At 37.2% G+C, this 27,640-nt stretch overlaps 2 protein-coding genes across 19 annotated transcripts in view; one reads left to right on the top strand and one right to left on the bottom strand.

Annotated features, from left to right (window-relative positions):
- The window catches only part of PIGN (phosphatidylinositol glycan anchor biosynthesis class N), a 145,721-nt gene extending 129,019 nt beyond the window's left edge, over positions 1 to 16,702 (bottom strand). For 4 of the 8 annotated variants that reach the window (XM_064379069.1, XM_064379071.1, XM_064379076.1 and 1 more), the window contains exons 1-2: positions 16,537 to 16,702; positions 8,563 to 8,692 (exon numbers count right to left, since the gene is read on the bottom strand). The gene's annotated coding sequence lies outside the window, so the exon portion shown is untranslated. The remainder of the gene's footprint in view (positions 1 to 8,562; positions 8,693 to 16,536) is intronic. The other 4 variants (XM_064379070.1, XM_064379073.1, XM_064379072.1 and 1 more) reach the window with 1 other exon arrangement.
- A 262-nt stretch (positions 16,703 to 16,964) lies between these two features.
- The window catches only part of RELCH (RAB11 binding and LisH domain, coiled-coil and HEAT repeat containing), a 124,372-nt gene continuing 113,696 nt past the window's right edge, over positions 16,965 to 27,640 (top strand). For all 11 annotated transcript variants that reach the window (XM_064379062.1, XM_064379061.1, XM_021672027.2 and 8 more), the window contains exon 1: positions 16,965 to 17,722. In XM_064379062.1, coding sequence (XP_064235132.1) covers positions 17,197 to 17,722 — 526 coding nt within the window. In that variant the 5' untranslated portion in view covers positions 16,965 to 17,196. The remainder of the gene's footprint in view (positions 17,723 to 27,640) is intronic.

Raw genomic sequence — 27,640 nt, 5'->3', positions numbered from 1 at the left:
TTTTAAGGAACATCTATGTTTAAAGTGGTCTCCATAAGGCTATATCTTATCTCACTTTGCCCAGGACTGAGACATAATAACTGTTACTAGAACATAAAACAGTTTGGGTTTTGGGATTTTTTTTTTAATTGTTAAAAAATTCACATTACATTTACCATTTTAGACATTTTAAAGTACAGACTTCAGTAGTGTTAAATATATTCACAGTGTTGTACAACCAATCTCCAGAACTTTTCATCTTATAAAACTCTCCCAAAGTTGCTGGGATTACAGGTGTGAGCCACTGTGCCCAGCCATGTTTAACTTTTTCAGAAACTAAAAAACTCGTTGTTTTCCAAATTGTTGTACCATTTTACATTCCCACCAGCAGCATATGAGAGTTTCGGTGGCTCTAATCCTCAGCAACACCTGGCCTTGTCAATCTTTTAAACTTTATCTGAAGTGGGTGTGTAGTGGTAGCTTGTTGTGATTTTAATATAATTTCCCTAATGATTAATGTTATTGAGTATCTTTCCACAGGCTTACTCACCTACTGTTTGTATGGATTTAATTTTTTAATTAGATTGTCTTCTTGTTACAGAATCATAATGGTTTTTAATATATTCTAGATGCAGGCATATCACATTTTATTGCGCTTTGCTTTATTGCTCTTTGCAGATTTTTACAAATTGACAGTTTGAGGCAACCCAACATTAAGTAAGTATATTGGTGCCATTTTCCCAACAATATCTGCTCACGTGATGTCTCTGTGTCATATTTTGTAATTCTTGCAATATTTCAAATGTTTTCATTACTATTATCAGTTATGTTGATCTACGATCAGTGATCTTTGATGTTATGATTATAATTGTTTTGAAACAATTACATATAAAACAGCAAACTTAATAAATGTGTGTGTTCTGACTGTTCTACCAACTGGTCATCCCCTATCTCTCTCCCTCTCCTTGGACCTTGCTATTCCAAAGCACAACTAAATTGAAATTAGGCCAGTTAATAACCCTACAATGGTCACCTAAGTGTTCAAGTGAAAGAGAGAGTCACATGTCTCTCATTTTAACTCAAAAGTTGGAGATGATTAAGCTTAGTGAAGAAGGCATTTTGAAAGCCAAGATAGGCTGATAGCTAGGCCTCTTGTTCTAAACAGTTATCCAGTTTGTAAATGCAAAGGAAAGTTCTTGAAGAAAATTAAAAGTGCTACTCCACTGACTACGTGAATGATTAATAAAGTGAAACAGTTTTATTGCTGATATGAAGAAGATGTGAGTGGTCTGTTTAGAAAATCAAACCAGCCACATTTCCTCAAGCCAAAGCCTAATTTAGAGTAAGACCCTACCTCTCTTCAATTCTATGAAGGCTGAGAGAGGTAAGGAAGCTGCAGAAGAAATGTCAATATCTATAAAAAAGCATGATGACATTCTGTTTGGAACAGTTAAATCCATAGACCAATTGGGGAAGAACTGATAACAATATTTAGTCTCTCTGTCCAGGAATACAGTATAATTCTTCATTTATTTAGGTCTTCTTTAATTTCCCTAATTAAAGAATAAAGGATCTGCAGTTTCAAATGTATAGGTCTTCTACATAATTTTTAAATCCCATCTTTACAAATTTCATTATTGGTACAATTGTACTGTTATTTTTTATATCAATTTCTCCTTGTTAATTCTTAAATCAACACCGATTTTTCTACACTGACCCTGCACCCCACAACACTGATCAACTGCTATGGTAGCTTTTGTGTATATGCTTTTAACTTTACATCCTTTAACATAGGAAATAATTATGTTACCTATGAATAAAGACAGTTGTACTTCTTGTCAATCTTTGTGTATTTTATTTACATCTTATGCATTTTGTATTATCTAGGATCTCCAGTATGATGTTGAATAGAAGTGGTTACAGCAGAAATCCTTGCCTTGTTTCCAATATTAGGATGAAAGCTGTCACTTTTCCAGGTTTTTGTAGATTGCCTCAGTTAGGCTAAGGAAGTTTCCTTTTACTCCTAATATGCTGACAGCTTTAGATCATGAATGGATGTTGGATTTTGTCAAAAACTTTTTGTTGCATCTACTAAGATAATTATCACCATCTGATTTTTCTATTTTGGCCTGTTAATGTGGTAAATGACATTGATCAAATTTCAAATGTTAAAAGCATCTTACATTCCCAGAATAAACCCCACTTAGTCATTAAGTATTATTCTTTCTATATATTGTTGGTCTTTGTTAAAATTTTTCCATTTTTTACAGCAAAGTTTATGAAAGATATGAGATGATAATTTCCTTTTCTTTTATTTTTCTCTGGTTTTGGTATCAGACAATGAGTTGGGAAATGCTGTTCCTTCTTGTACTTTTTGGAAGAGTTTGTATAAAATCTGCATTATTTCTTCCTTTATTGAGTAACAAAATACACCAATGAAATCACTGGCTTGGAGTTTTCTTCACACACACACACACACACACACACACAGATATTCAGATTATCTATCACTTCTTGAGTAAGCCTTTGGTAGTTTTTAAGGAATTTATCCATTTGTCCATTTCATCTAAATGTTAAATTCATTGACTAAAATTGTCCATAATATTTACCTATTATCCTTTTTTTCCATCCTGCAGTCCAGGACCCAGTCTAGGGTCAAGTACCACATTTAGTTATTCAAAATAAGTCATTTTTCAAGTACTTAATTCCTTTCAGTTAGATTTTAAATTCTATCCAGAGCTAAAGTACATATGGAATGTTTAGATTCACAGATGTTCATTTTGATTTAAATACCTCCTCTTTATCATGGAAATAAATCTTAGTACTCTTCTTAACATACTTGTAAGTTAAGTACATTAAGATGTATTTGTAAACGTGCATTTGCATTTACAAATAACTACCTGGGCTTATGGGCTTATGTTCTTTCTTTTCCCATTTGCCACTGCACAGCTTTGCTAAGTTAAGTATCAGAGTTACTAAATCATAAATTTTCCAAGGTTTATTGAAGTAACAAAACATTTTATTTGAGAACTTTGACCATCTTAAAGTTGTAATAGCCAACATAAAAATATAGCTCTGTTACATAATAAGAGTGGGATTCCAGTAAAGTCACTGTTACTGTTTCCTTATCCATAGATACCATCAGCCCTACTCCATTATAGTATTGTGGGAAATAGGCTGGCACAGTGGCTCACGCCTGTAATCCCAGTATTTTGGGAGGCCAAGGCGGGCCGATCACAAGGTCAGGAGATTGAGACCATCCTGGCCAATATGGTGAAATCCCATCTCTACTAAAAATACAAAGATTAGCCAGACATGGAGGCACGTGCCTGTAGCCCTAGCTACTCAGGAGGCTAAGGCAGGAGAATCACTTGAACCTAGGAGGCAGAGGCTGCAGTGAGCCAAGATGGAGCCACTGCACTCCAGCCTGGGCAACAGAAGGAGACTCTGTCTCAAAACAAAAAAAAAAGAACTATTGTGGGAAATAAGTAGACTCCCCAATGATACCATACAAATGTAAGATATTAGCAGTACTAAAAATAACTAGATTGTGAAGCAACCCAACTCATATTTTTTAAATGTAACTGTAAATAGTTGACTTTATATTATTCTGAAGAAGGCAATAGAAAAGACAAAGATATATTTTCCTGCCAAATTGGTAATTAAGATTGGGACTTCTTATTGGTGATCCAAATCATGTAAATAAACTCTGTAAATAACAAGGATTTTGACAATAACTCTATTCAGCCATTTATTAGGCTGTGGTCTACAAAATTTTAAATGGCAATTTGGTGTTTATTTTGTTAGTTTATTTATTTATTTTTAAGACAGTTGTCTCACTCTGCCACCCAGGCTAGAGTACAGCGGCACAACTTCTGAGGATCAGACTCGATCCCAAGTAGCTGGGGTCACAGGGTGTGCAACTACACCTGGCTAATTTTAGTTTATTTTTTGTAGAGACCAATCTCACTATGTCATCCAGGTTGGTCTTGAACTCCAAGCTGAAGCAATCCTCTCACCTCAGCCTCCCAAAAAGTGCTGGGATTACATGTGCAAGCCACCGCACCTGACCTTGGTGTCTATTTTGGATAGGCTTGGATATCATGTCCTTAGCAAATTCTGGCATTAGGTACATTACTAAAATTACCTGAACTTTGTATTTCTTACCTGTAAAATGCAGATAATACCAATTTACTACAAAAGTGGTTGTGAGGATTAGAATAAACATACATCAAGTACCTAGCCCAACACTTGGTACTCAGTAAATGGTAACACTTCAGTTTTGTTTCACAAAGACAAACTAAACATTATAAAACAGGAATAGTCAAATGATCACTAAATTCCGGCAATTCAATCTCTTAATTAATTCTCTCCCTTCATCCTTTTCAATTGGAACACAAGGAAGAGCAACAAATAGGGTGCAAAAGCTAAAATGCCTTCCATAATTTCACTATTAAAACTGATCATTTCTCATCTTCCCATTGTCTACCTTAGAAACACTTCCACAGTAGCTCTAAGTTCACTGCTGTAATTATTTACTTTTTCAGTTTTCCATACTAAATTATATGATCTTTTAGACACAGTCCCAGTCACTTCTATATTCACAACATTCTTCCACCTGTGACTGACTCATTAATAGCTCCTTAGTAAATGTTTGTTGCCTATATGAAGAAATGATATATTAGAAAGCAAAGGCAATTGAGTCAAACTTTGATTTTACAAAAGAAGAAGCTGAAGGCCAGAGACATGAAGTGAGGTCTCGGCTCATACTGTTATTTAATATGCAGCAATAAAAATCTAATTAGGGAAGTTGAACAAGTAAACAATTATAAAGACAAGTACCATCATAGACGCATTAACTCTTAACTGTTGCATTATGCAACAGAAGCTTATATTATTCACATTTTTTCGATCCTATTAAATCCCCAATATTATTATTTTATTAAATCAGTTAACGCTAATGTATTATATTTAAAAGTGCTTTAGGTAAATACTCACGATATTTTAAAAAAACATATGTAGCAACTAGCTGAACAAAAAATTGAATGTCCTATGCAAGTTACTTAGTTCCTATAAAAATCATGGCTATGAGACAATGAGACCATTTTTAAACAGTCATGCAATTCAATCCCCTCCCCCTCAAAAAAACTTTTAAGAGGCTCTGAAAACAACTCCCCTAATCAAATTAATATCATAATCTCTTGATTACAGACTTGCAGTGTTCATTACTACTAAATACAAATGATATAAACATTATACATTTAATATGTCTCAGTGTCCATTTGAGGTCTGCTTTCAAAAGAACTCATGTTTTCACTTCTCCACATTCACTGCCATCACATAAGTCCATTTTATTCACCTGGACCTCTTCAACAACTTACAAATGGCTTCCCTACCAAACTGCAGAAAACTAAGTTTCTCCCTTCCTCTAATTATATATTTTATTCTACGAAGTGTAGTAAATTTCATATACTTCATTCTAATTATTCTTCGAGAATTTTATACATAGGTACTGACCCCAAAACTCAGATTAAAGGTCTTCAATCCATTCCCCATAAAATTTCCCCTTTTTTCCCTTTCAATGTAAATTAGATTACATCTTTTCCCTTCTTGAAGTCTGTAGGTGGCTTTCCATCGTTTCAAGAATAATACCCTATCTTCTTCCACTACCTCCATGGCCCTGCATCCCTCTCCCACTTCATGATGGCATCCTATCACCTCCCACCTTGGTCTCCCAAAGTGCTGAGATTACAGGTGTAAACCACCACACCCAAAATGTATGTTTCTAATATGTATCCTCAGACAAGAATATAAGCTAGAATGAAGGCAATGGCTGCCTTTCTGTTCACTCATGCTCACCCCCACCTAATGGTGTGGTGCAGTCACTTTATGATTCATTGGTGGAAGGAGTTTATATTTCAATTTTATTTATCTTCCCCCAGTTCGCTGAAAAGTACAGTTAATGCAGCATCAAGTCAAAGAGAAATTTTATTTATTTTTGGGAAGATGGCAGGAAGACAGCTAATAAAAAGTCCTTGAAAGCTTGTAAAATTCCCCCTAGGTATCTTAGGAACCATCATTAGCTAATTAATCTTTCCAATCAGGAAGTATAGGCTCTATTGTCTCAAATTTCAGATAAAGAAAAGGTGTAAGAAATGAACAAGAAGTTTCAGGCAATTTTTATTTTTAAATAACTTTAATATGAGATATATTAAATAATTATATATATATCAATAGGCTATAAAAGAGTATCTAAAATTCCAGAAAGGAAAATCAAGTGAGAATACAGTTGATAATTTTCTCTAACATTGTGTTAGAGGGAACTGCTTTATCAAGTAATGACTCATTATCTTTATCTCTACCCAAACACAATGAGATATTAATGAGTTTAGAATCCCATATCTCTTTTTTACAGAAGAATTTCAATTAATACATGTAGCAGGAATGAGGGAGATATAAAATTACAACTAGGCAAACACCACAGTAATTATTGCCACCAAGATCCATTGATAAATGCTAAAATCAATGGATCAAAGTTTCAGGGAAACAGGATATTTGGAGTCTTAAAGAATCTTGTCCAAATATTTATTCCTTACAAAGGGAAAAACACTAACAATGGAGAAAAGACACCATTTAACTAAGTGGTCATGGTTAACATAACCAAGAATAAGACACACTAACATCATGTAACCCTGACCGGATGCACAGAGAAAGGCAAAACATGGTAATCTTGGCTTGTTAAAAAAGCATAATCTCAATCTATTAATGGTAATACATCAGATAAGCCCAAATTGAGACAGTCTACAAAATAATGGACAAGTATTCTGTAAAGGAATGGAGAAGATTAAAGAGACTTACCTAAACACAACAAGGGAAACTGGATGAGAAAACAGACTAGTGGAAAAACTAGATAACTTCAACTAAGATCTGTAGTTAATAGTATTATACAAATATTAATATACTGGTTTTGGTCATTATACTATGTTTACATAAGATGTTTACATTAGGTGAAATTGAGTAAAGGGTGTACTGGAACTCTGTACCGTTTCTGCAGCTTTTCCACGGATCTAAAAATTATTTTTAAATACAAAGTAAAAAAAGAAAAAATTGAAGCCTCAATCTATACTTAAAAGGTATACTGTTATAGTTATAAACCACCATAAGTTTTATGGCTAGCTCTGATTTTAGGTAACCTTTGTTCTTGTCAAACATTTGCTAAACTTATAGACTATAAATGATTTAATGTTCACATTGGCATAAATCATACTAAAAAGCTTATGAATTAAAGATGGTGTCCACATGGCTTTGTTCACTTTTCTCCATTCCCTTTTCTTTCTGCTCCTATAATTGCAATTGCCCCATCTCCAAGTTCACTGATTCTTTCTTCTACCTGTTCAAATTTGCTGCTGAATTTCTCTTGTGAACGGTTTGTTTCAATTACTGTACTGTTAAGCTCCAGTATTTCTATTTGGTTCATTTTAATAATTTCTATCTCTTTATTGATGTTCTTATCTTGTTCATACATTACTTTCCTGACTTCCTTTAGTTCTTCGCCTATGGTTTCCCATAGCATTTTGACATATTTAAGACAGATGATTAACATCTTTGTCTACTAAGTCCAATGTCAGGACTTCCTCAGCAGTGGCTTCCATCCATTTATTTATTTTTTCTGTGACTAGGCCATCCTTTCCTGAGTCTTTGTAAGCTTTTTTGTAACTTTCTGTTGAAATTTACATTTTGAATACTATAATGCAGTAATTCTGGAAATCAGATTCTAGAACTCTGGCATTTTCTTTTGATTTTTGAGGGGTTCAGCCTTTTATTTAGTAACTTTTCCAAACTATTTTTGCGAAGACTTTATTCCTTTTGTTTATGGTCATTAAAGTCTCTGTTTTGTCATATGAGTGATCAGCTAATGGCAGATTTAGATTTCCTTAAGTGCCTAAAACTAAAACAAATAGTACTCTCCCAAGTTTTTGCAGTCTGGCTCTCAACTGAAGTACTCTCTCACTAAGCTTGGCCACACTTCTGCCTTAGCCTTCACCTTCTGCTTGTCTAGAGCTCACAGATCTGCCAAAGGCAGAAGCCTAAGGACCTCTCAGGTTTTTTCTGGGCATGTGTTACATGTAAATTTTGGGGGAATAAGGATGGGACAAAATTCAGCCTCTACATTGGTCACTCAGGAAATCATTAGACAGGTCAAAATGCACAACCACAGTATCTTAAGAACAAAGTCCATACTAAATACAAGCAAGTCACACCAGGAAGGTGGGCCATAGTCCCCACAGCTGCTGCTATTGCCACAATGGTGAATGAGGATAGTAGTCCAGTGAATTAAATGCCCAGCACTCTCTCACTGAAATTCAGCTGCCCTCTTTTTCATTATGCAGTCTCCTGGTTGCTATAAATGTCAGACCAGATTTTAGAATCCCAAAAGAGCTGATCCTATCACTTTGCCCCCTTATGCTTGTTTCAGGGGAAGAACTAACCCGTTAATAAACCACCCTACTCTGCCATTTTCTGTAATGTCACCTAGAGATTGTGTTCTTAACCACTTACAACATTGACTAAAAATACACAAACCTGTGATGTGAAGTAAAACCAGCCAAAACTTAAGACAGAGCTAGTAGTCCCAACTACTTAGGAGGGTGAGATAGGAGGATTGCTTGAGCCTAGGAGTTCAAGGCTAGCCTGGGAACATGGCGAGACCCACCTTAAAAAAAAAAGAAGAAAAAGAAAAACTGTAAGATAGTACTTGGGGCCTGCACACAAGATTATCAAATAAATTATTAAGCCATATAACTAGCACTAGTTCATTTGCTTGTTATTCTGTGGTATACATTTTTCATCATAATTTATGTCACTTTTAATTGTAAACTATATGTGACTTTACAAAATCCCATATAAGAACTAATTTGCAAATTTTCTCATGGCAAGTAGAATAGAGTTTGTTAGTTCTCAAGTTAGTTCATACCCACTTGAGTTCAAAATCCTTTCTCTATATCTCATACCCTTTTTCTGTTCCAGAAACTCAACCAGGATGCCACAGGGCAGCTAGTCACTATGTCTCCTTAGGCTTCTCTTGGCTGTGATAATTTCTCAGACTTTGCTTGTTTGGATGACCTTGTGAGTTTTGAGGAGTACCGGTCAGAGATTTTGTATAATATCTTGCTATTGGGATTTATCTGATGTTTTTCTCATGTTTAGACTGGGGTTATGGGTTCAGAAGAGGAAACATACATACATACATGAAGTACCATTTTCTTCACATCCTATCAAAGGTACTGTCAACATGACTTATCAAACTGTTAATATGAAACTTGACCACTTGGCTGAGGCAGTTTGTTAGGTTTCTTCACCATAAAGTTCACCTTGTTTCCCCATTTCATACTATACTCTTTGGCAGGAAATCACTATGTGAAGCCAACACTTAAAGAGTGAGGAGTTACACTCCACCTCCTGAGAGCATGAGGCATCTACATAAATTGATGTTCTTCTATATGAAGAAGATATATTTTAAACCCAGTCAATTGTGCAATTAAAAGCCATCTGTCAAACAGGACTGGTGGCTCACACCTGTAATCCTAGCACTTTGTAAGGCTGAGGCAGGTGGATCACTTGAGCTCAGGAGTTTGAGACTACCTTGAGCAATATGGTGAAACCACATCTCTATAAAAAATACAAAAAAAATTAGCCATGCATGGTGGCGCATGCCTGTAGTCCCAGCTACTTGTGGGGCTGAGGCAGGAGGATTGCTTGAACCCCAGAGATCGAGGCTGCCAGTGAGCCAAGATCGTGCCACTGCACTCCAGCATGGGTGACAAAGTAAGACACTGTCTCAAAATAAATACATAAATAAATAAAAGCCATGTACCATTCTACAAGATTACATTAATATTATAATCATCAGCCTTTCCAATCCTGCTTTCCTCACCTTACTTGTAAATTAATTTTTACCAGTATAGATGCAAAACCATTATTTCTTTTATAAGCTTATACTAATCGGTACTACCAAAAAAGCCTTATAAATGATCTCAAACATTCAAGACATACATTCTACGACTCTACTACAATTTATTTCAACTTTATCCTGCTGATCAACATTGCTTGCAGTTTGTCATGATTACAAATAATACGGCATTTAAGCTGCTCTCTTATGGTAAAGTTGGAGATTTTTAGAATTTTTTACAAATTGTAGTGACCCACAACAAAATAATTTGGTGGACTGCAATTAGCCTTCCTTTTTTTTTTTTTTTTTTTTAATGAAATAGAATACAGTACAATAGGATATGATAAACTAGAGAATATATCACATCACAAAGTACTTCAGAAGTAGTACATGATTATTTTGAAAAACTGTGTTTTAATTTTTTCCTGTATGTGCATTCATCTATATTCTTGCATGTATATAACCTGCAGTGAAAGCTTAATTTCAAATTATTCTACGGACAAATAAGATTGAAAGCCATCCCTATAAGTGGAATTGCTCTAATAAACAAAATTTTCAACTTTACAACTTTACTGGCAAAGTGTCCATAATAATTTAGATACCCTCAAGTAATGTACGAAAGCTTCTAGATCTCTAAATCCCCACAATTGCTTGATACTGTCATATTTACCTTAAGCCAATTTGAACAGGAAAAATCGGCATCCTGTTATCTGAATATGTATCTACCTGATTACTAGTGAGTATGAACATTTTTTCATGTTTTTATTGGCCAGTTGGGTCTCCCTTCCTTTCAATTGCCTATTCATATGCTTTGATCAGAGGGTTAGGGTTGTTGGCCTTTACTTCAACTTGTACATTAAAATTATATGTGTGTATATATTTATATATAGCTAGATATACACAGTTATATATAAATTTTGTTCATAGGGACTTTTGTTAAAATGAAGTTTTCAACTTTAACACAGTAAAATTCATCAAACATTCATCCTTTCTGGGGTGAGTTGTTTGTGTCTCATACTATAGAAGAAAACTCTCCTGGTTCTAATGTCACATATAGTCTTCTAATAGTTTTAGATTTTTGCTTTTTAACCTTTCATTATTTAACATTTATTTGTGTCAGTTTGTGTCCTCTGAGACAAAAATAATTATTTGTATATGAGGTGAGACAGAGATCAGATTATGTTTTTAACAAGCTGAGAAGTATTAGTACTGCTACTAGTTTAGAATTTACTAAGATAAAATTACACATCAGAAAGAAACAGCTTTAAAAAACCTTTACATTCAAATCTTGGCTTTTGCTTTTTGTAATAATAAAAACTTAGAAACAATATCTAACCATAGGGAACAGATAAACTTTATTCATAAGGAAATATATATTTCTGAAAAGGATACATCTCACAAATATCAGTATTAATAAAAAATCTAAGACATCTATTGCCCTTTTCTCCCCAACACAGTCAAATTTCTTGAAAAGTGTGACTTCTTTTTTTTCCTGACCACCTAAATCTCAAACATCCTAAACCATATTTTCATTGCTTCATAGAAAAGTGAAGACAGTTAACAGTGTAAAATCTAATAGCTATTTTTTAGTCTCCATTTTCCCTTTTTTTTTTTTTTTTTTTGAGACAAAGTCTCACTCTATCACCCAGGCTGAAGTGCAATAGCACTATCTCAGGTCACTGCAACCTCTGCCTCCCGGGTTTAAGTGATTCTCCTGTCTCAGCCTCTAAGCAACCTAAGCTTCCTGGGCCTAATCAATCCTCCCACCTCAGTTTCCCAAGTAGCTGAGACCACAGGTGCAGGTTCACCACATTCAGCTAAAATTTTTGTAATTTTTTGTAGAGATGAGGTCTTGCCAGGTTGCCTAGGCTGGTCTTGAACACCTGGGCTCAAGCCATCTACTCACCTCAGCCTCCTAAAGTGCTGGGATTACAGGTGTGAGCCACTGGGCCCAGTTGCCTTCTCCTTTTTTATTTATTTGTTTTTTTTAGATGGAGTCTTGCCCTATCTATTACCCAGGCTGGAGCGCAGTGGTCTGATCTCGGCTCACTGCAACCTCCACCTCCTGGGTTCAAGCAATTCTCCTGCCTCAGCCTCCCAAGTAGCTGGGATTACAGGCACGCACCACCATACCCAGTTAACTTTATATTTTTAATAGAGATGGGGTTTCACCATGTTGGTGAGGCTGGTCTTGAACTGCTGACCTCAGGTGATCCACCAGCCTCAGCCTCCCAAAGTGCTGGGATTACAGGTGTGAGCTACCATGCCTGACCGTCTTCTCCTTTTTAATAGGCTCTCATCACTTGGCTTCTGTGACCATTACTGCTTTCGTTTTTTACCTACAGCCCTGACCAATGTTGAACAGTCTCTATCTGGTCACTGAAATTTGGAGTTACTCAAAACTTGGTCTTCAGCTATCTTTTCTTCTCACTCTATACTTTCTATCCTGGTATGTTTCATCATATCCATGGCTTTAGTTATCACCTATAGGCAAAAGTCTCAACTAATTAAAGCTCCAAATCCACATATGTAAGTCCAACCTCCATAAATCTACATGGACATTTCAAAGACACTCAAACTGAGTAGGTTTAAAACCAAACTCATAATATTTCTCATGAGCCTTGTCTACTACCTCCTAAATCCTTAGTGCTCACAATCTCAGGAGGTCGCACCGCCTTCCCACCAAGTATGTAAGTCTGAGAAACAGGTGTCATTCTTTACATCCTATTCTTCCCCTCTATTTAATCCAACAATTGTCCAGTTGTGTTTTTTGAATCTATTTATTTGTCTTAATCTCTACTGACACCTTTGTAGTTTAAGATGTAGACCATCTCTTATGCGAACTCCTACAATGCAGGAATAGGTCTCCCCTTTATATGCTGACCCTTCTCTGATCCGTTTCTTGCCATATAGCCAGAGTATTACTTGTTTTCTTTTTTTCAAAATGCAAATCTGAACATTTGACCCCTTGCATAAAACTCTCCAGTGCCTTTTCACATACTAATCAAGAATAAAATCCTTAATGTGACTAAGAAGTCTTTTATAGACCAGCCTCTGCCTTCCTTTCTAACCCTGTCTCATAGCACTCCCCTTTACTTTGTAATATCTCACATCTCTGGCCCCTGCTTTTATTTTTTCAAATATCCCACTGCTATAAGACCTTCACAGGTTCAATTCCTCTGTGTAGAATGCACTTGCAAGCTATCTGCCACTCTCTCCTAACATTTCATTTCATGCATCACTTCCTCAGGGACTATGCAGATTAAGTCAGAAATGAAAACTTTTAGTTCAGTTTGTGATTACATAGCTCTGTCTATGACTATTTGTATTAATATCTGTCTCTGTTACTTCACCACAATTCCATGACAGCAGGACGCCCATCTCCAACACTCATCATAGTCCTATCCACTTAGTAAGGACTCAAATGTTTGCTGAAGAAATTATTTAGAATTATCAAGGTTAAATGCAATATGCACTATAGCCACTAGAGGATGCTCTGCTTCTGCTTTTTGTTCCTCCAGAACAAAATGTGAAGATTCAAAATACTTTTTAAAAAAAAACAAAAAAAACTAAATCTTTTCTGCTAAAGTAATTTACTATTAATGTAAATAAAATTGCAGTGATTGCAAAATATCAGCATTCACACACTACTATCTTAGTTTAATTGCTTAATACTAAACAATATTATTACTTAATATTTCTCTTTAAAGAAAATCACAATTTATTCAGATTTATTGAAAAAGAAATACCTCCCAAATAAACACATAACTATTAAAATTATTAACGGATATATTTATGTACCAATAAAAGTTATCTAGTTTCTATCTGTGGCTGTTCACCACACATTGAAAAACAATAAAACATGAGGTATTACTAAAAGCTCAAATCAACCAAAACTTGCATTCAGAAAGTTACTTGTCATTCTTTTAAGACTATGAAAGCCTAGAATAATTTTTTAAATACTAAAATGATTGACGTGCTTTGAAAAAAGCCGTCTTTTACATCTTCATTGCTAAGGCACAAGCTTTAATAACTATCATTAGTCAGATGAAACATTAGTTTTAAGGGTCTAGATTAATGAAAATCATACTAAGCAGAACGGAAATTCCCCAACACTATTAGAAACAAATTGGTATAAGTAGTGATTGGCAATTATTAATATTCCAGTGTGTGCTACTTCTTACACATTATTCATTTATAATCAAACCTCTGTATTGTGGGAAAGAAAAGTACCTACTGGGAAGACTGGGCAGTTGATTTGTTGCGGGGTGTAAGCCCATAACACACAAGTGTTCAAACACACAAGATCAAACACACAAGTTTATGGTTATAGGATAGGAAACAGACACAGAAGTAGAAAACTACAGATTGTATAGGAAGAACTTCACTACATGCAAGTTCTTACAACTCTCTAAGGACACATTTTAAATCTATTTTCAACTTGTGCTTTAGAACTGAGACCCTAAATAAGATACTCCCTTTCAGCCTGACTGACTTAATTGCTTTTTCGGGCTTGCACTGCCAAAAAAATTCACATTAGTTTTATTTTAAAAACCGGTCAAATGTTCTCAATATATACTAATATTTCATTAATTAATAACTGACCACAGTAACATTTATTGTGTAGCAGGTACCAGGCACTGGGACAAGAACATTCACAATTCTGTGTACTTTCCTTATCCCCTTTGATAGATGAAGCTGAGAAGTTAGGTAACTTTTTCAAGGTCTCACAATAAATAACCAGTAGAATTGGGATCTGAACTTAAGCTTTTCTATCTGATAAGCATAATCCTCTTCAGGAATTCTAAATGCAGGAGATTTCTAAATTTCCCAATCACAGAGATGGAAATATTGTATATAAACAATCTATTTCTAATCATGCCCTTCCCATGCCATTCACTAATACTCCATTCCTACATTCCAGAAACTGGTTCCATTTTAATCCTTCTGGGAAACCCAACTAAAATACGGATCAGCAATCCCTTTTGTTAAGAAATCTCTAACAGGATACAGTATTTGCCATTTTGTTTCGATGTGGGGGATTTTTTTCCCCATGTTTTTCTTTAATACACAGCACAGACAAATATTTATCATGAAAATACTGGGAACTAATGTCCTATAAAAAATACTTTAAATTCTTGGTACTATTTTTTAAAAAAACTTCTAGCAAAAATAAAATTTAAAAAACCCAAAGACCCATTCAAATGAGAATTTTACTTTATTGAGCCTGCGTAAACTGAAATTAAAGCCTACTCTTAACTGTTGGCATACCTTTACATGTAAACCAATAACCTGACCTAAGGCTATGTAAGAATGCTCTATTTTAATTTTTCCATGGAGCTAAAGGGAGATACTTTACTGTGGAACGTTTACTACACACTGAATGTAATATGTCACTTACCTGATAGTCCTATTACTGCTGCTATGTATTTCGGCGCTAACTGGAAGCTGTACACTAAGAAAGGAAATCTAAAATCTGCAGAAGTGGTCATTCACGGGTGAAAAAAATAGGAGTTATAAGAAATAGCAGTTTAATCGTATTGACTGGAAAATTCTTAATGTTTTCAGATCATAATCAAGGAATAACATAAAAGACGAACGTTGATCTTCTAAACTTAGGATACATGTTTTATATCCTAACACTTCATAAAGGAAATCAAAACTCTCTGAAGCATTCAACTTTTAAAACAGTTAAGTTCCAAAACCTTGATTCTAGTCCTGAATGAACGAGTCAGAAATGTTGCAGGAGGCAGTGGATAAAGAAGAGTTTGGGACGTAAAAGAAATGATCGACTCCTTATTAGGGAAGTTGATTTTTTTTCTTTTTTTGAGAGAGAGTCTCGCTCTGTCGCCCAGGTTGGAGTGCAGCGGCGTGACCTCGGCTCACTGCAACCTCCACCTTCCGGGTTCCAGCAATTCTCCTGCCTCAGCCTCCCGAGTAGCTAGGATTACAGGTGCGTGCCACCATGCCCGGCTAATTTTTTTATTTTTAGTAGAGACGGGGTTTCACCATGTTTGGTCAGGCTGGTCTCGAACTCCTGACCTCGTGATCCGCCCGCCGGCCTCCCAAAGTGCTGGGATTACAAGCGTGAGCCACCATGCCCGGCTTGGAGTTGATTTTATATCAAACACTCCAGGCTTAAGTTCACTTATCTGTTTACTGGTGAGACAACATTTGATGCTTTGAAGGGTCCCTGTTGTGTAAATCGGGTATTAAAATCCTAAGCGTTTATTGAGCACCTAACAGTTTGTTTTCCAGATCCAGGCAAATGCCAACTTCGGGGTTCCCTTTTCCGGTTAGCCTCTCCAGCCGCCGTCCCACCCACAGACAGGACCAACTCTGGGGCAGGAAGACGCGCTCCGCAGCTGCAAGAAGTCAGGCTGTCGCTAGGCCTCCCATGTGTGCAAGCACGTGGCAGAGAAGGGAAAAGAAGGAAAGTCAAATTCTGGCTACAGGCCTGGGCACTTGTTATCCGTGGGGACAAAATGTCACCACTGGCAGCAAACAGCGAGAAAATATGCAGCGCACTAAGGGAAACAGCGCGTTCGCGGGCGCGACACCACAGTTTGGGCGCCGACACCCTCCGCGCACTGGTCCCTGAACTTTACCTGGAGCTTATCCTGGTCAGGCCTGATCTCGAAAACGAGAGCTCCACAGCGCGAAGGCAGGACCCAGCTCCATTAAAGCTCTCGGGCAGGGGTCCCCTCTACCCACTGAAGCGACAGCCGAGAGGGTATACCTAAGCCACCACTACAACCACCACTCAATCCCGGAACGCCCCCAACACTTACCCGGTCGCTGCTGCTCTCGCGATAATTCTCCGGCCAGTCCCCCGTCAGTCCTCACCACGCCTTCCTTCTCTGACCAATCATGGAGGAGTTGTGGATGGGGTTTTGCTTTTGAGCGGAGAGCGGGGCCTTCAATCTTTGCTATTTGGAGCTGGGAATGGGCGGAACTGAAGCTGTCTGGGGCGGGACCGGGGCGGGGCTGGATGGGGAGAGGAGCAGGGCACGCTCCAGTTATCGCGAGACTGGAGACCAGGAAGACGCCTGCTGAGCCGGGCTGCTAGTGCAGCAGAGGCTGAGGCATCAGTTGCAGCTGCAACCGGACCTCCTGCCTCGGAGCCTACTCCTGGTCTCTAAGTCGGGAGGCAGGACGTGGTCAGGCCGGGGCTGTGGAGGTGCGCTGTGTCCCCTGAGGCATAGGGGATTCGGGCTGCGGCCTGTCGGAGCCAGTAAGGGAGGCGCCCACACTCCTGACAGGATAAGATGGCGGCGATGGCGCCTGGAGGTAGTGGCAGTGGTGGCGGAGTGAATCCATTTCTCAGCGATTCGGACGAGGACGATGACGAGGTAGCGGCAACAGAGGAACGGCGGGCCGTTCTTCGGCTGGGTGCCGGGAGTGGCCTAGATCCTGGCTCTGCGGGCTCGTTGTCACCACAGGATCCAGTGGCCTCAGGAAGCACTGCGCGGCCAGGGCTCCCTGGGGAGGCGTCGGCGGCTGCAGTGGCCCTGGGGGGCGCCGGGGAGACCCCGGCCAGATTGTCAATTGATGCAATCGCGGCTCAGCTGTTGCGCGATCAATACTTGCTGACCGCCCTGGAGTTGCATACGGAGCTGTTAGAGAGCGGCCGCGAGCTGCCTCGGCTGCGCGACTACTTCTCCAATCCAGGCAACTTCGAGAGGCAAAGTGGGACCCCGCCGGGGATGGGGGCTCCAGGGCTCCCTGGAGCAGCAGGCGTTGGAGGCACTGGAGGTCGGGAACCGAGTACAACGTCGGGCGGGGGACAGCTCAGTAAGTGGACGCAGCCTGTCACACTCTGGCGGGGTTGTTGGGATTGTAAGGAGTTACTGTGGGGGAGAGAGGGTATTTCTGGGTGGGTCCTGAGGATAAGGACATTTTAGGAAACGAGAGTATTGGGGTGGGGGCGCTCTTTTGCGGTGGAAGCAAAAGGATCAGGCAGTGACTGTTCTCTCTGCCTGCCTCCAGCCTTTGACTGGTGTTGCACTTGCTCCTGGCTCCGCTGTAGCCAGTATCTATAAAACATCAAGAGTTTCTAATTTACTGGTTATTACAGGACTCCACAAGGCTCCCTTTTAAACTAGTTTATTGCTTTAAGGATTTTTCCTTTTTCTCCGGTTACCTGAATCACACTACCAGGAAATAGTGTTACCTGAATTGCCTGCAGTAGTTCTTTCAGTCTGAGTCAGGAGAGAGAGAATAGGACATATTGCTGCTGTCTCCAAAAAGTCAGATGTACCGAAGACCCTTTGTCTTTGGGACGACTTTTTCACCGCCAAAATTGGATTTTCTGCTGCACAGAATTTGTTCTGTTTAAATAAACTCGATGAAATTCAGTTTCAATGCTTAATTTCAGTAAGGTTCAAAATTACAGGAAATCCAAAGAGCAAGGCAGACAGGTTCTACCAGCAGTCTCTCACCATCCCACCAGCCCACCAGCTTACAGGCTTTTCTCTCTGCATTAGATAGAAATTGACCTTTTTACCTTGTTGGAATCATTTTTAGCAGCATAGAGTAATTGTTTGCCCCATATATTTATAAGCATCTCTTATGGCTTGAAAACTTACTGTCAAAGATGTACTGTACTGTAGGATTCCCAGCGTCACCCTTTTGGGAGGCATCTTAAATATTCCCTTACTAATGTATGGAGATGTTTTAGTATGAAGCTATATATTAATTCTATATTAACATGTATTTATATAGAATTCTTTAACTGCAGCCTAATTGATTTTGTTTGGTCACTATGCTTTTGAATAGTGCCAGATACTTAAATTGCCAAACATAGACATAGTGGAAGCGCAGGGAGTACATTTTCTATCAAGGTGAATCTTAAATGTATTTCCCCCTTGGATATGGGATTTTCTGAGTACTTATTTCGTTACTTAATATGTAGCATAATCTTCTTTTTCAGGAAAAGATTTTCTCATTGCTGACCTTTAAGACTATAAAATGTGACCGCAGTGTAACAAAATTGTTATGTGATGCTGGTGGTGTTTTTTGGGTTTTGTGTTATTTTTAAGATTTCTAAATTATCTGATGATTTTTCACCAGAAAAGCTCTAGCTCTGATGTCACCTTTGTAAATGCTCCCTCCAGGCGTAGGTAGTTGCTTGGCATCTTTCATTGTACCACTTTCAAACCTCCATCATAGCCTTTAACCCGTTTGTATTTGATTTGTTGACAATACCATTTTTCTCCATTGGTCCGTTCCTCAGAGACATTTTTATAATAAATTCCTCACACTTTGCTCAGTCCCTGGCCTGTTGATGATCATAATTGAATTGTATCTGCTATGTTTTCAACCATATTAATACAGTGAAATGGATTATTCCTTACTTGGTAACTTTATTACTTTACTTTTAAAGACTTTCTTAACCTTTTCACCCTGCCTTATTAGGGCTTTATAGCATTGTTTCTAGTGAAAATTCCTCCTTACAAACTTTTTGTATTGAAAGAATTATATTTATAATTGAGCTCATTAAATAGTTTAGCAGTGTTTTAGAATAAAAATTTACTTCTAAGTGCCTTTGCATTATACATTTTTATAGTTTCTTGAAATAACTTAAGTCTTATGATCAAATATCACAATTAAATATTCATGTGCACCTGTGCTTTTCTATTCTCCTCATTTATTTGTACCTGTTTTAGGTACTGGATGTGTGTATGTGTGTGTGTGTGTGTGTGTACACATAAGGTTATTAAATTTTTGGTTAATACTAAGCAAATGAACAACAGGGCAAAAAATTCAAAATTATTTATAAATGGTATTTGCTTTTCCTGTCTTTAATGGTATTTGCCTTTCCTGTCTTTTCTGTGCATGTACTTTAAAAAGCAAACTGTTTAACATAGTCTTAATATTATTTGACAGGCACTATATTTTTTAGTATCAACTTGGAAGTAAATTTTGCATACAGTAAAATTTACACATATGAAGTATGTGCAGAGTGGTGAGTTTTGACAAATCAGTCACTACCACAATTAAAATAGAGAACATTGACTGGGCACAGTGACTCACGTCTGTAATCCCAGCACTTTGAGAGGCCAAGGCGGGCAGATCACAAAGTCAGGAGTTCGAGACCAGCTTGGCCAACATGGTGAAACCCCTTCTCTACTAAAAATACAAAAATTAGCTGGGCGTGGTGATGGGCACCTGTATTCCTAGCTACACGAGACACTGGGGCAGGAGAATCGCTTGAACCTGGGAGGCAGAGGTTACAGTGAGCCGCGATCATGCCGCTGCACTCCAGCCTGGGCAACAGAGTAAAACTCTGTCTCAAAAATAAATAAATAAATAAAATAAAATACAGAAGATTTTTATTATCCCCAGAATTCTTTCATTCAATATCCTCACTTCCGTCTAGACCACCACTGATCACTTAGAACAGAATTTCTCAACATAGAACAGAAATTCTGGACCTGGGCACTCTCAACATTTTGGGCCTGGTAATGCTTTGCTGTGGCTGCTACCCTGTGTATTATAGAACATTTAACAGTATCCCTGACCCCTACCCACCAGATGCCAGTAGCAACCACCACCATACCCATGCCACCCCAGTTACTGTAACCAAAAACGTCCCAGCATGGCCCAGGGAAAGGGAGGGCATAATTTCCTCAGCTGAGAACTACTTCTATAGATAAGTTTTGTCTGTTCTAAAATTTCATATAAATGGAATCATAGAACGTATTTTTGTGTGTGTCTGCCTTCTTTTGCTCAGCATGTTTTTAAAAGTCATCCATGTCTTTGTGTGTATTAGTAGATCACTTCTTTCTGGTTTTATCTCTAAAAATGGGGGGGATAAAAAACATTTGTGTTTTTTAAGACATTTATGTTTTTTCCAGTTTTGTGTTACTATAAAGAAAGCTCCCACTTATGTTTATAAGAAACTGCCAAACTGTTTTCCAAAATGGACCATTTAAAATTTCCACCACCAATGTATGAGAGTTCCAGTTTCTGTACCTCCCCTAAACATTTGGTATTTTCAGGCTTTTTAATCTGTCATTTTAGTGAGAATGTAGCAATATCTCACTGTGGCTTTAACTTCTATTTCCCTGATGACTAATGATGCTGAGCTCCTTTTCCCGTGACTTTTGCTTAGTATATTTTTTGGGAAACGCCTATTCAATCTTTTGCTCCCTTTCTTTTCCCCTTCAACTTTTATTTTAAGTTCCAGGGTACATGTGTAAGGTGTGCAGATTGGTTACAGGCATAAACATGTGTCGTAGTGGTTTGCTGCACAGATCAACCTATCACCTAGGCATTATGCCCAGCATGCATTAGCTATTTTTCCTGATGCTCTCCCCCTCACCCTCCATGTCCATGTGTTCTCATGGTTCAGCTCCTACTTATAAATGAGATCATGCAGTGTTTGGTCTTCAGTTCCCGTGTTAGTTTGCTAAGGATAAAGGCTTCCAGCTCTATCTATGTGCTTGCGAAAGACATGATCCTGTTCCTTTTTATGGCTGGCTGCATTGTATTCTATGGTGTATATGTACCACATTTTCTTTATCCAGTCTATCATTGATGGGCATTTGGGTTGATTCCATGTCTTTGCTATTGTGAGTAGTGCTGTATTGAAAATACACATGCAGGTATCTTTATAATAGAATGATTTATATTCCTTTGGGCATATACTCAGTAATGGTATATTATACCAATACTCAGATGGTATTTCTGGTTCTAGATCTTTGAGAAATCACTACACTGTCTTTCACAGTGGTTTAACTGATTTACAGTCCCACCAACAGTGCAAAAGCATTCCTACTTCTCTGCAACCTCTCCAACATCTGTTTGTTTCTTGACTTTTTAATAGTCACCATTCTGACTGGCATAAGATAATATTTCTTTGTGGTTTTGATTTGGGTTTCTCTAATGATCAGTGATGTTGAGCTTTTTTTCATATCTTGTTGGCCACATGAATGTCTTCTTTTGAGAAATATCTACTCATGTCCTTTGCCACTTTTTAATGGGTTTTTTTTTTCTTGTAAATTTGCTTAAATTCCTTGTAGACTCTGGATGTTAGACCTTTATCAGATGGATAGATTGCAAAAATTTTCTCCCATTCTGTAAGTTGTCTGTTCGCTCTGATAGTTTCTTTTGCTGTGCAGAAGCTGTTAGGTTTAATTAGATCCGATTTATCAATTTTTGCTTTTGTTGCAATTGCTTTTGGCATTTTCAGCATGAAATCTTTGCCCATCCCTATGTCTTGAATGGTATTTCCTAGATATTTTTTTAATGGTTTTCATAGTTTTTGGTTTTACATCCATCTTGAGTTAATTTTTATATAAGTTGTAAGGAAGGAGTCCAATGTCAGTTTTCTGCATATGGCCAGCCAGTTCTCTGAGCATTTTAATAAGTAGGGAATCCTTTCCCCATTGCTTGTTTTTATCAAGTTTGTCAAAGATCAGATGGTTTTAGGTATGCAGTCTTATTTCTGAGTTCTCTCTTGTGTTCCATTGGTCTGTGTCTGTTTTTGTACCAGTACCATGCTGTTTTGGTTACTGTAACCTTTTGTAGCGTGATGCCTCCAGCTTTGTTCTTTTTGCTTAGGATTGTCTTGGCTATACGGGCTCTTTTTTGGTTCCATATGAATTTTAAAAGTTTTTTCTAATTGTGTGAAGAATGTCAGAGGTACTTAAATGGGAATAGTATTGATTCTATAAATTACTTTGAGCAGTGTGGCCATTTTCATGATATTGATTCTTCCTATCCAGGAGCATTCATTTATTGTGTTCTCTCTGATTTCCTTTAGCAGTCGTTTGTAGTTCTCCTGGAAGAGGTCCTTCACTCCTTTGTTAGCTGCATTCCTCGGTATTTTATTCTCTTTGTAGCATTTGTGAATGGGAGTTCATTCATGATTTGGCTCTCTGCTTGTCTGTTGTTGATGTATAGGAATGCTTGTGATTTTTGCACATTAATTTTGTATCCTGAGACTTTGCTGAAGTTGCTTATGGGCTTAAAGAGATTTGGGGCTGAAAGGATGGGATTTTCTAGATACAGGATAATGTCATCTGCAAACAAAGACAATTTAACTTCCTCACCTCCTATTTGAATACCCTTTATTTCTTTCTCTTGCCTGATTGCCCTGTCCAGAACTTCCTAGGTTGAATAGGAGGGGTGAGAGAGGACATCCTTGTCTTGTGCTGGTTTTCAGGGGGATTGCTTCCAGCTTTTGCCCATTCAGTATGATACTGACAGTGGGTTTGTCATACATAGCTCTTACTATTTTGAGGTATGTTCTTTCAATACCTAGTTTATTGAGAGTTTTTAACATGAAGGAATGTTGAATTTTGTCAAAGGCCTTTTCTGCATCTATTGAGATAATCATGTGTTTTTTGTCTTTAGTTCTGTTTATGTGATGAATTATATTTACTGATTTGTGTATGTTGAACCAATCTTCCAACTCAGGGATGAAGCCAACTTGATGGTGGTGAATAAGCTTTTTGATGTGCTGCTGGATTCGGTTTGCCAGTATTTTATTGAGGATTTTTGCATCAATGTTCAGGGATATTATCTTGCCCTTTTTTAAATTTTTTTTACATGTTTGTTTTGTTTCATTATTAAGTTGTAAGAGTTCTCTATATGTCCATTATCAAATGTGAAATTTGCAAATATTTTCTTCCTGTCTGATTTGCCTTTATGTTTTCTTAATGATGTGTCTCAGACCGGGCACAGTGGTTCATACCTGTAATCCCAGCAATTTGGGAGGATGAGGTGGGCAGATGGCTTGAGCCCAGGAGTTTGAGACCAGCCTGGGCAACATGATAAAACTCCCATAGCTACAAAAAATATATATATATACAAAAATTAGCAGTGCATGATGGCGTATGCCTGTAGTCCCAGCTACTTGAGAGGCTGAGGTAGGAGAATTGCTTGAGTCCAGGAGGCCGAGGCTGCAATGAGCCATAATGATACCACTGCACTCCAGCCTGGGTGAAAGAGCAAGACCTGTCAAAAAAAAAAAAAAGCCAGAAAACAGGGTATCTTGTGAACAAAAGTTTTTGATTTCATCAAATTCAGTTGCCTTTTTTTAAAAAAAATAATTTGTGTTTTGTATGTTCTTTTAAGAAATATTTGCCTACCCTAGAGTTGCAAAGATTTTCTCCTATAAATTTTATAGTTTTGGCTTTTACAATTAGGTCTGTGATGGCAGGAACTGTATTTTAATAAAGGTATCATTAAGGAGAAAAGAAATGTTTCTTAAATATTCCTCCTATAAACATGCAGACATTTATAATACAAACTTTAGTATAGTTTTAAAATACTTGTATAAAACTGCTCAGTACTGTATTCTGAAGATTTCAACTAAGCTCTGATCACACAAATTATATTCTCTAGGACGGAGCTACTGCCTATTTTTAAAGGTCCTCTATATATTCAATTTTATCGTGTCGACTGATACTACTTCAGTGTGATTTTATGATACTCAGTAAGCAGTTGTTGGTTTATTATAAACAAGTATCTAATGTTTTAGATAATCCATATTGTTTAAATTGTTTATTATATACAATATAAACAATATGGATTATCTAAAACATTATTTTGATTTGTTTTTATATATATTTTGATTGATATGTGCCCGATCTGAAAATTCAGAATACTTCATAACAATGTATAATAAAAAGTGGTTTCCTTTATTTAATGATGTTTAAGAACAATGTAATCCTATTATTAACTTTATGATTTTAGATTGAGTGAATTATTTCCCTAAAACTGTTTACCTGAGTTAATCTATAATATAGTTGTGCTTTTAAACACACTTTAAGAAGTCTTCATACTGTTTAATATTTTTTCTTGATTATAAGAATAATCCATATTTATAAAACATTCAAATACAAGGACATATAGCTTTATAAGCTTAATGTTTTCCATACAATTTCTATTAACTGAATAAAATTACTTTTAACAGATATTCTAAGAAAAATCTCAGTTTTGGATAAATTCTTACAGCATCATTGTAATGTCCTAAATTTACATTATGAACCAATTATATCTTTTATATGGAATATTACTTGCTGGAATATACACACACTCTGGGTGTGTACCCTGTATTTTTGCTAGGTGAGCCAGGATAACTTCTATTCAGTAATTATTTTACTTTCTAGTTACATTGCAAGATAAAATTTGTGAATGACACTGATAACACTGAGCAGGTTGTAACTTAGCAGAAATAATGCTTTTTCTGCTTGAAGCATTATTACTCTAATCAAAATCAGACTGTAATTTCTTAAGATGAGCCCAGTTCTTTGCACAATAGAGATGGAATGCGATCAAGTGGAGAGGATGACTGACATGCCTTTTGGTGATAAATTTCTTTTACCATGCCTTCAGGTTTTTACAAGGCAGCTAATCAGGAGGCAATCATTTATTTTTCAGTGTAGTAACTTCACTTGTGAGCTTGCACCTTCCAAAATCATCTTCCTCCTTTTTAAAATCTTCCTTTTTTTTTTTTTGAAACAGAGTCTCCTTCTGTCCCCTGGGCTGGAGTGCAGTGGCACCATCTCGGCTCACTGCAATCTCCGCCTCCCGAGTTCAAGTGATTCTCCTGCCTCGGCCTCCCAAGTAGCTGGGATTACAGGCATGTGCCAACACACATGGCTAATTTTTGTATTTTTAGTAGAGACTGGGTTTCACCACTTTGTCCAGGCTGGTCTCAAACTCTTCACCTCAGGTGATCCACCTGCCTCGGCCTCCCAAAGTGCTAGGATTACAGGCATAAGCCACCACGCCCAGCCTAAAATCTTTCTTTCATAATCCAACCTATCGTTTTTCAGAACTCTGACAGCATATATCTCACTATGCCCAGTGTTCCTTTCTTAGTATCACCAACACTAAGATGTCATGATTGCTTTCTTCCAAAGTTGTCATCTCTTCTACTTTATAAAGGAGTTCCTTTCTGTTAAATTGATATTAGATTTAGTGTTTCCTCTGCTTTCTGAGAGAGAAATACCAGCACAATATTTCATTTCATTTCTTTTTTTTTTTTTTTTTTTTATTTGAGACAGAGTTTCCCTCTGTTGGCCAAACTGGAGTGCAGTCGCGCCCACTGCAACCTCTGCCTCCTGGGTTCAAGTGACCTGACTAATTTTTGTATTTTTGGTAGAGACTAGGTTTTGCCATGTTGGCCAGGCATGTCTCGAACCTGGCTTTAAGTGATCCACCCACCTCAGCCTCCCAAAGTGCTGGGATTACAGATGTGAGCCACCGCCCCCAGCCCCAATGCAACATGTCTAAAATTTATTAAGTTTTCTGCTTTTAGCTGAATTAGACTTTCCACTGATCTCTGGACCATAGACATTCTTAAATAAATCTACTATATAACTGTCATTTTTCTTTCCTATATCTTTCCGGTTGGTTTAAATTATTCTGTGGAAATTTAGTCAGATATGATCCCTGCTTAGCATGGTGGCCTGAATATGGTTGGTATTCAGTATTTTTACATCGATATATTTATTAAACATTGTAATCAGTTGAGGATTACAGCAATATAAAAGTTTAATGTATATCCTTGAGCTTATGTTCTTGATGGAGAGGTAAGACTAACAGATGAAAGAATTTTAGAATAGTCTCCTATGGTAAAGATAATGTTTACAGAATGTAAACATTCTGATCACATTCTGTAAACATTAAACATTTCATTCTGTAGAAATGAAATGGGCCTGTGGGAAAAGTAAAAGTTAAGTTCGACCCTCAAGGATGGATAAAATTTCGAATGAATAGTAACTTTATTATTTGGCTATATTTAGATTCTTTATCCTGAGTAAGGAAAGGAAAAGGAAGTACAGGTAAAGGAAAGATAACAGCTCTCATATGTTTTCATGTTTAAAACATCATCTGGGAACATGACATTCCCTGCTTGCCGTCATCTGCTTACCATATAATAGAGTGATTCCACTGCGGTAGTTATAAAAATACAGTATGACATTTCAGGCTCTTGTGGTACTCTAAAAGGAAGCATGATAAGGGTATTAATCTGGGAAAACCAAACTCATTTCTGTGAAAAATTAAAATTATACTTTCTACTTCTCAAACAAGGAAGTTGGGGTGGATCTTCAAAATGTTTGTTAAAAACCTAGATTGGTTGTTTGGCATTTTTCAGTCAAAAAATAAATTTAGTGAATTTGTTTTTAATTTAGCTTTTAACTGTGCTGTTCTACCCCGCCCTGTAGCTCCCAGCCCCCCAGCCTTGTCTGAAAACCCAGACTACTTATATCTGAGTTATAAAAAATTACTTTTTCTCACAAGTAGTTATTACTAACGTCCTATACTGTGATATTTGGTGATAAAATGTGTTTTTAAAATTATTTACACTAAAACCATACTTGGTATTTGAATAAATAATGCTTTGCTATATTTGGTTATACTTTCAAGGCAGTGCCTCTTTGATCAGAGGGATAGGAGATTTGCTTTAGGTTGGGGTTGATCTACTGTAACTCTTATATAAGTATTTATTTCAGTATTGGAATTAACTTTTACATTTGTTGCTGGCCCCATTTCACTGGAGCAAGGGATAGTGATGACTCCCAGCTTCACGTATACAGTATACTTAGCTTCTACAAACTAAGGAAATATATATATATAGGGAAACCTGAACAAGTTGACTGTAAATTGATTAATTTTCTTTAAGGGTAGATGCCTCATAGATTTCTGAGAATTGACTACCCAAAACAATTGGATATAGCAATGGTATTTACC

This window comes from Aotus nancymaae, unplaced genomic scaffold (assembly GCF_030222135.1).
Source record: "Aotus nancymaae isolate 86718 unplaced genomic scaffold, 86718_ANA_hifiasm-v0.15.2.pri h1tg000020l, whole genome shotgun sequence".
NCBI classification, from domain to species: Eukaryota; Metazoa; Chordata; class Mammalia; order Primates; family Aotidae; genus Aotus; species Aotus nancymaae.
This window is presented reverse-complemented; position numbering and strand designations above follow the sequence as displayed.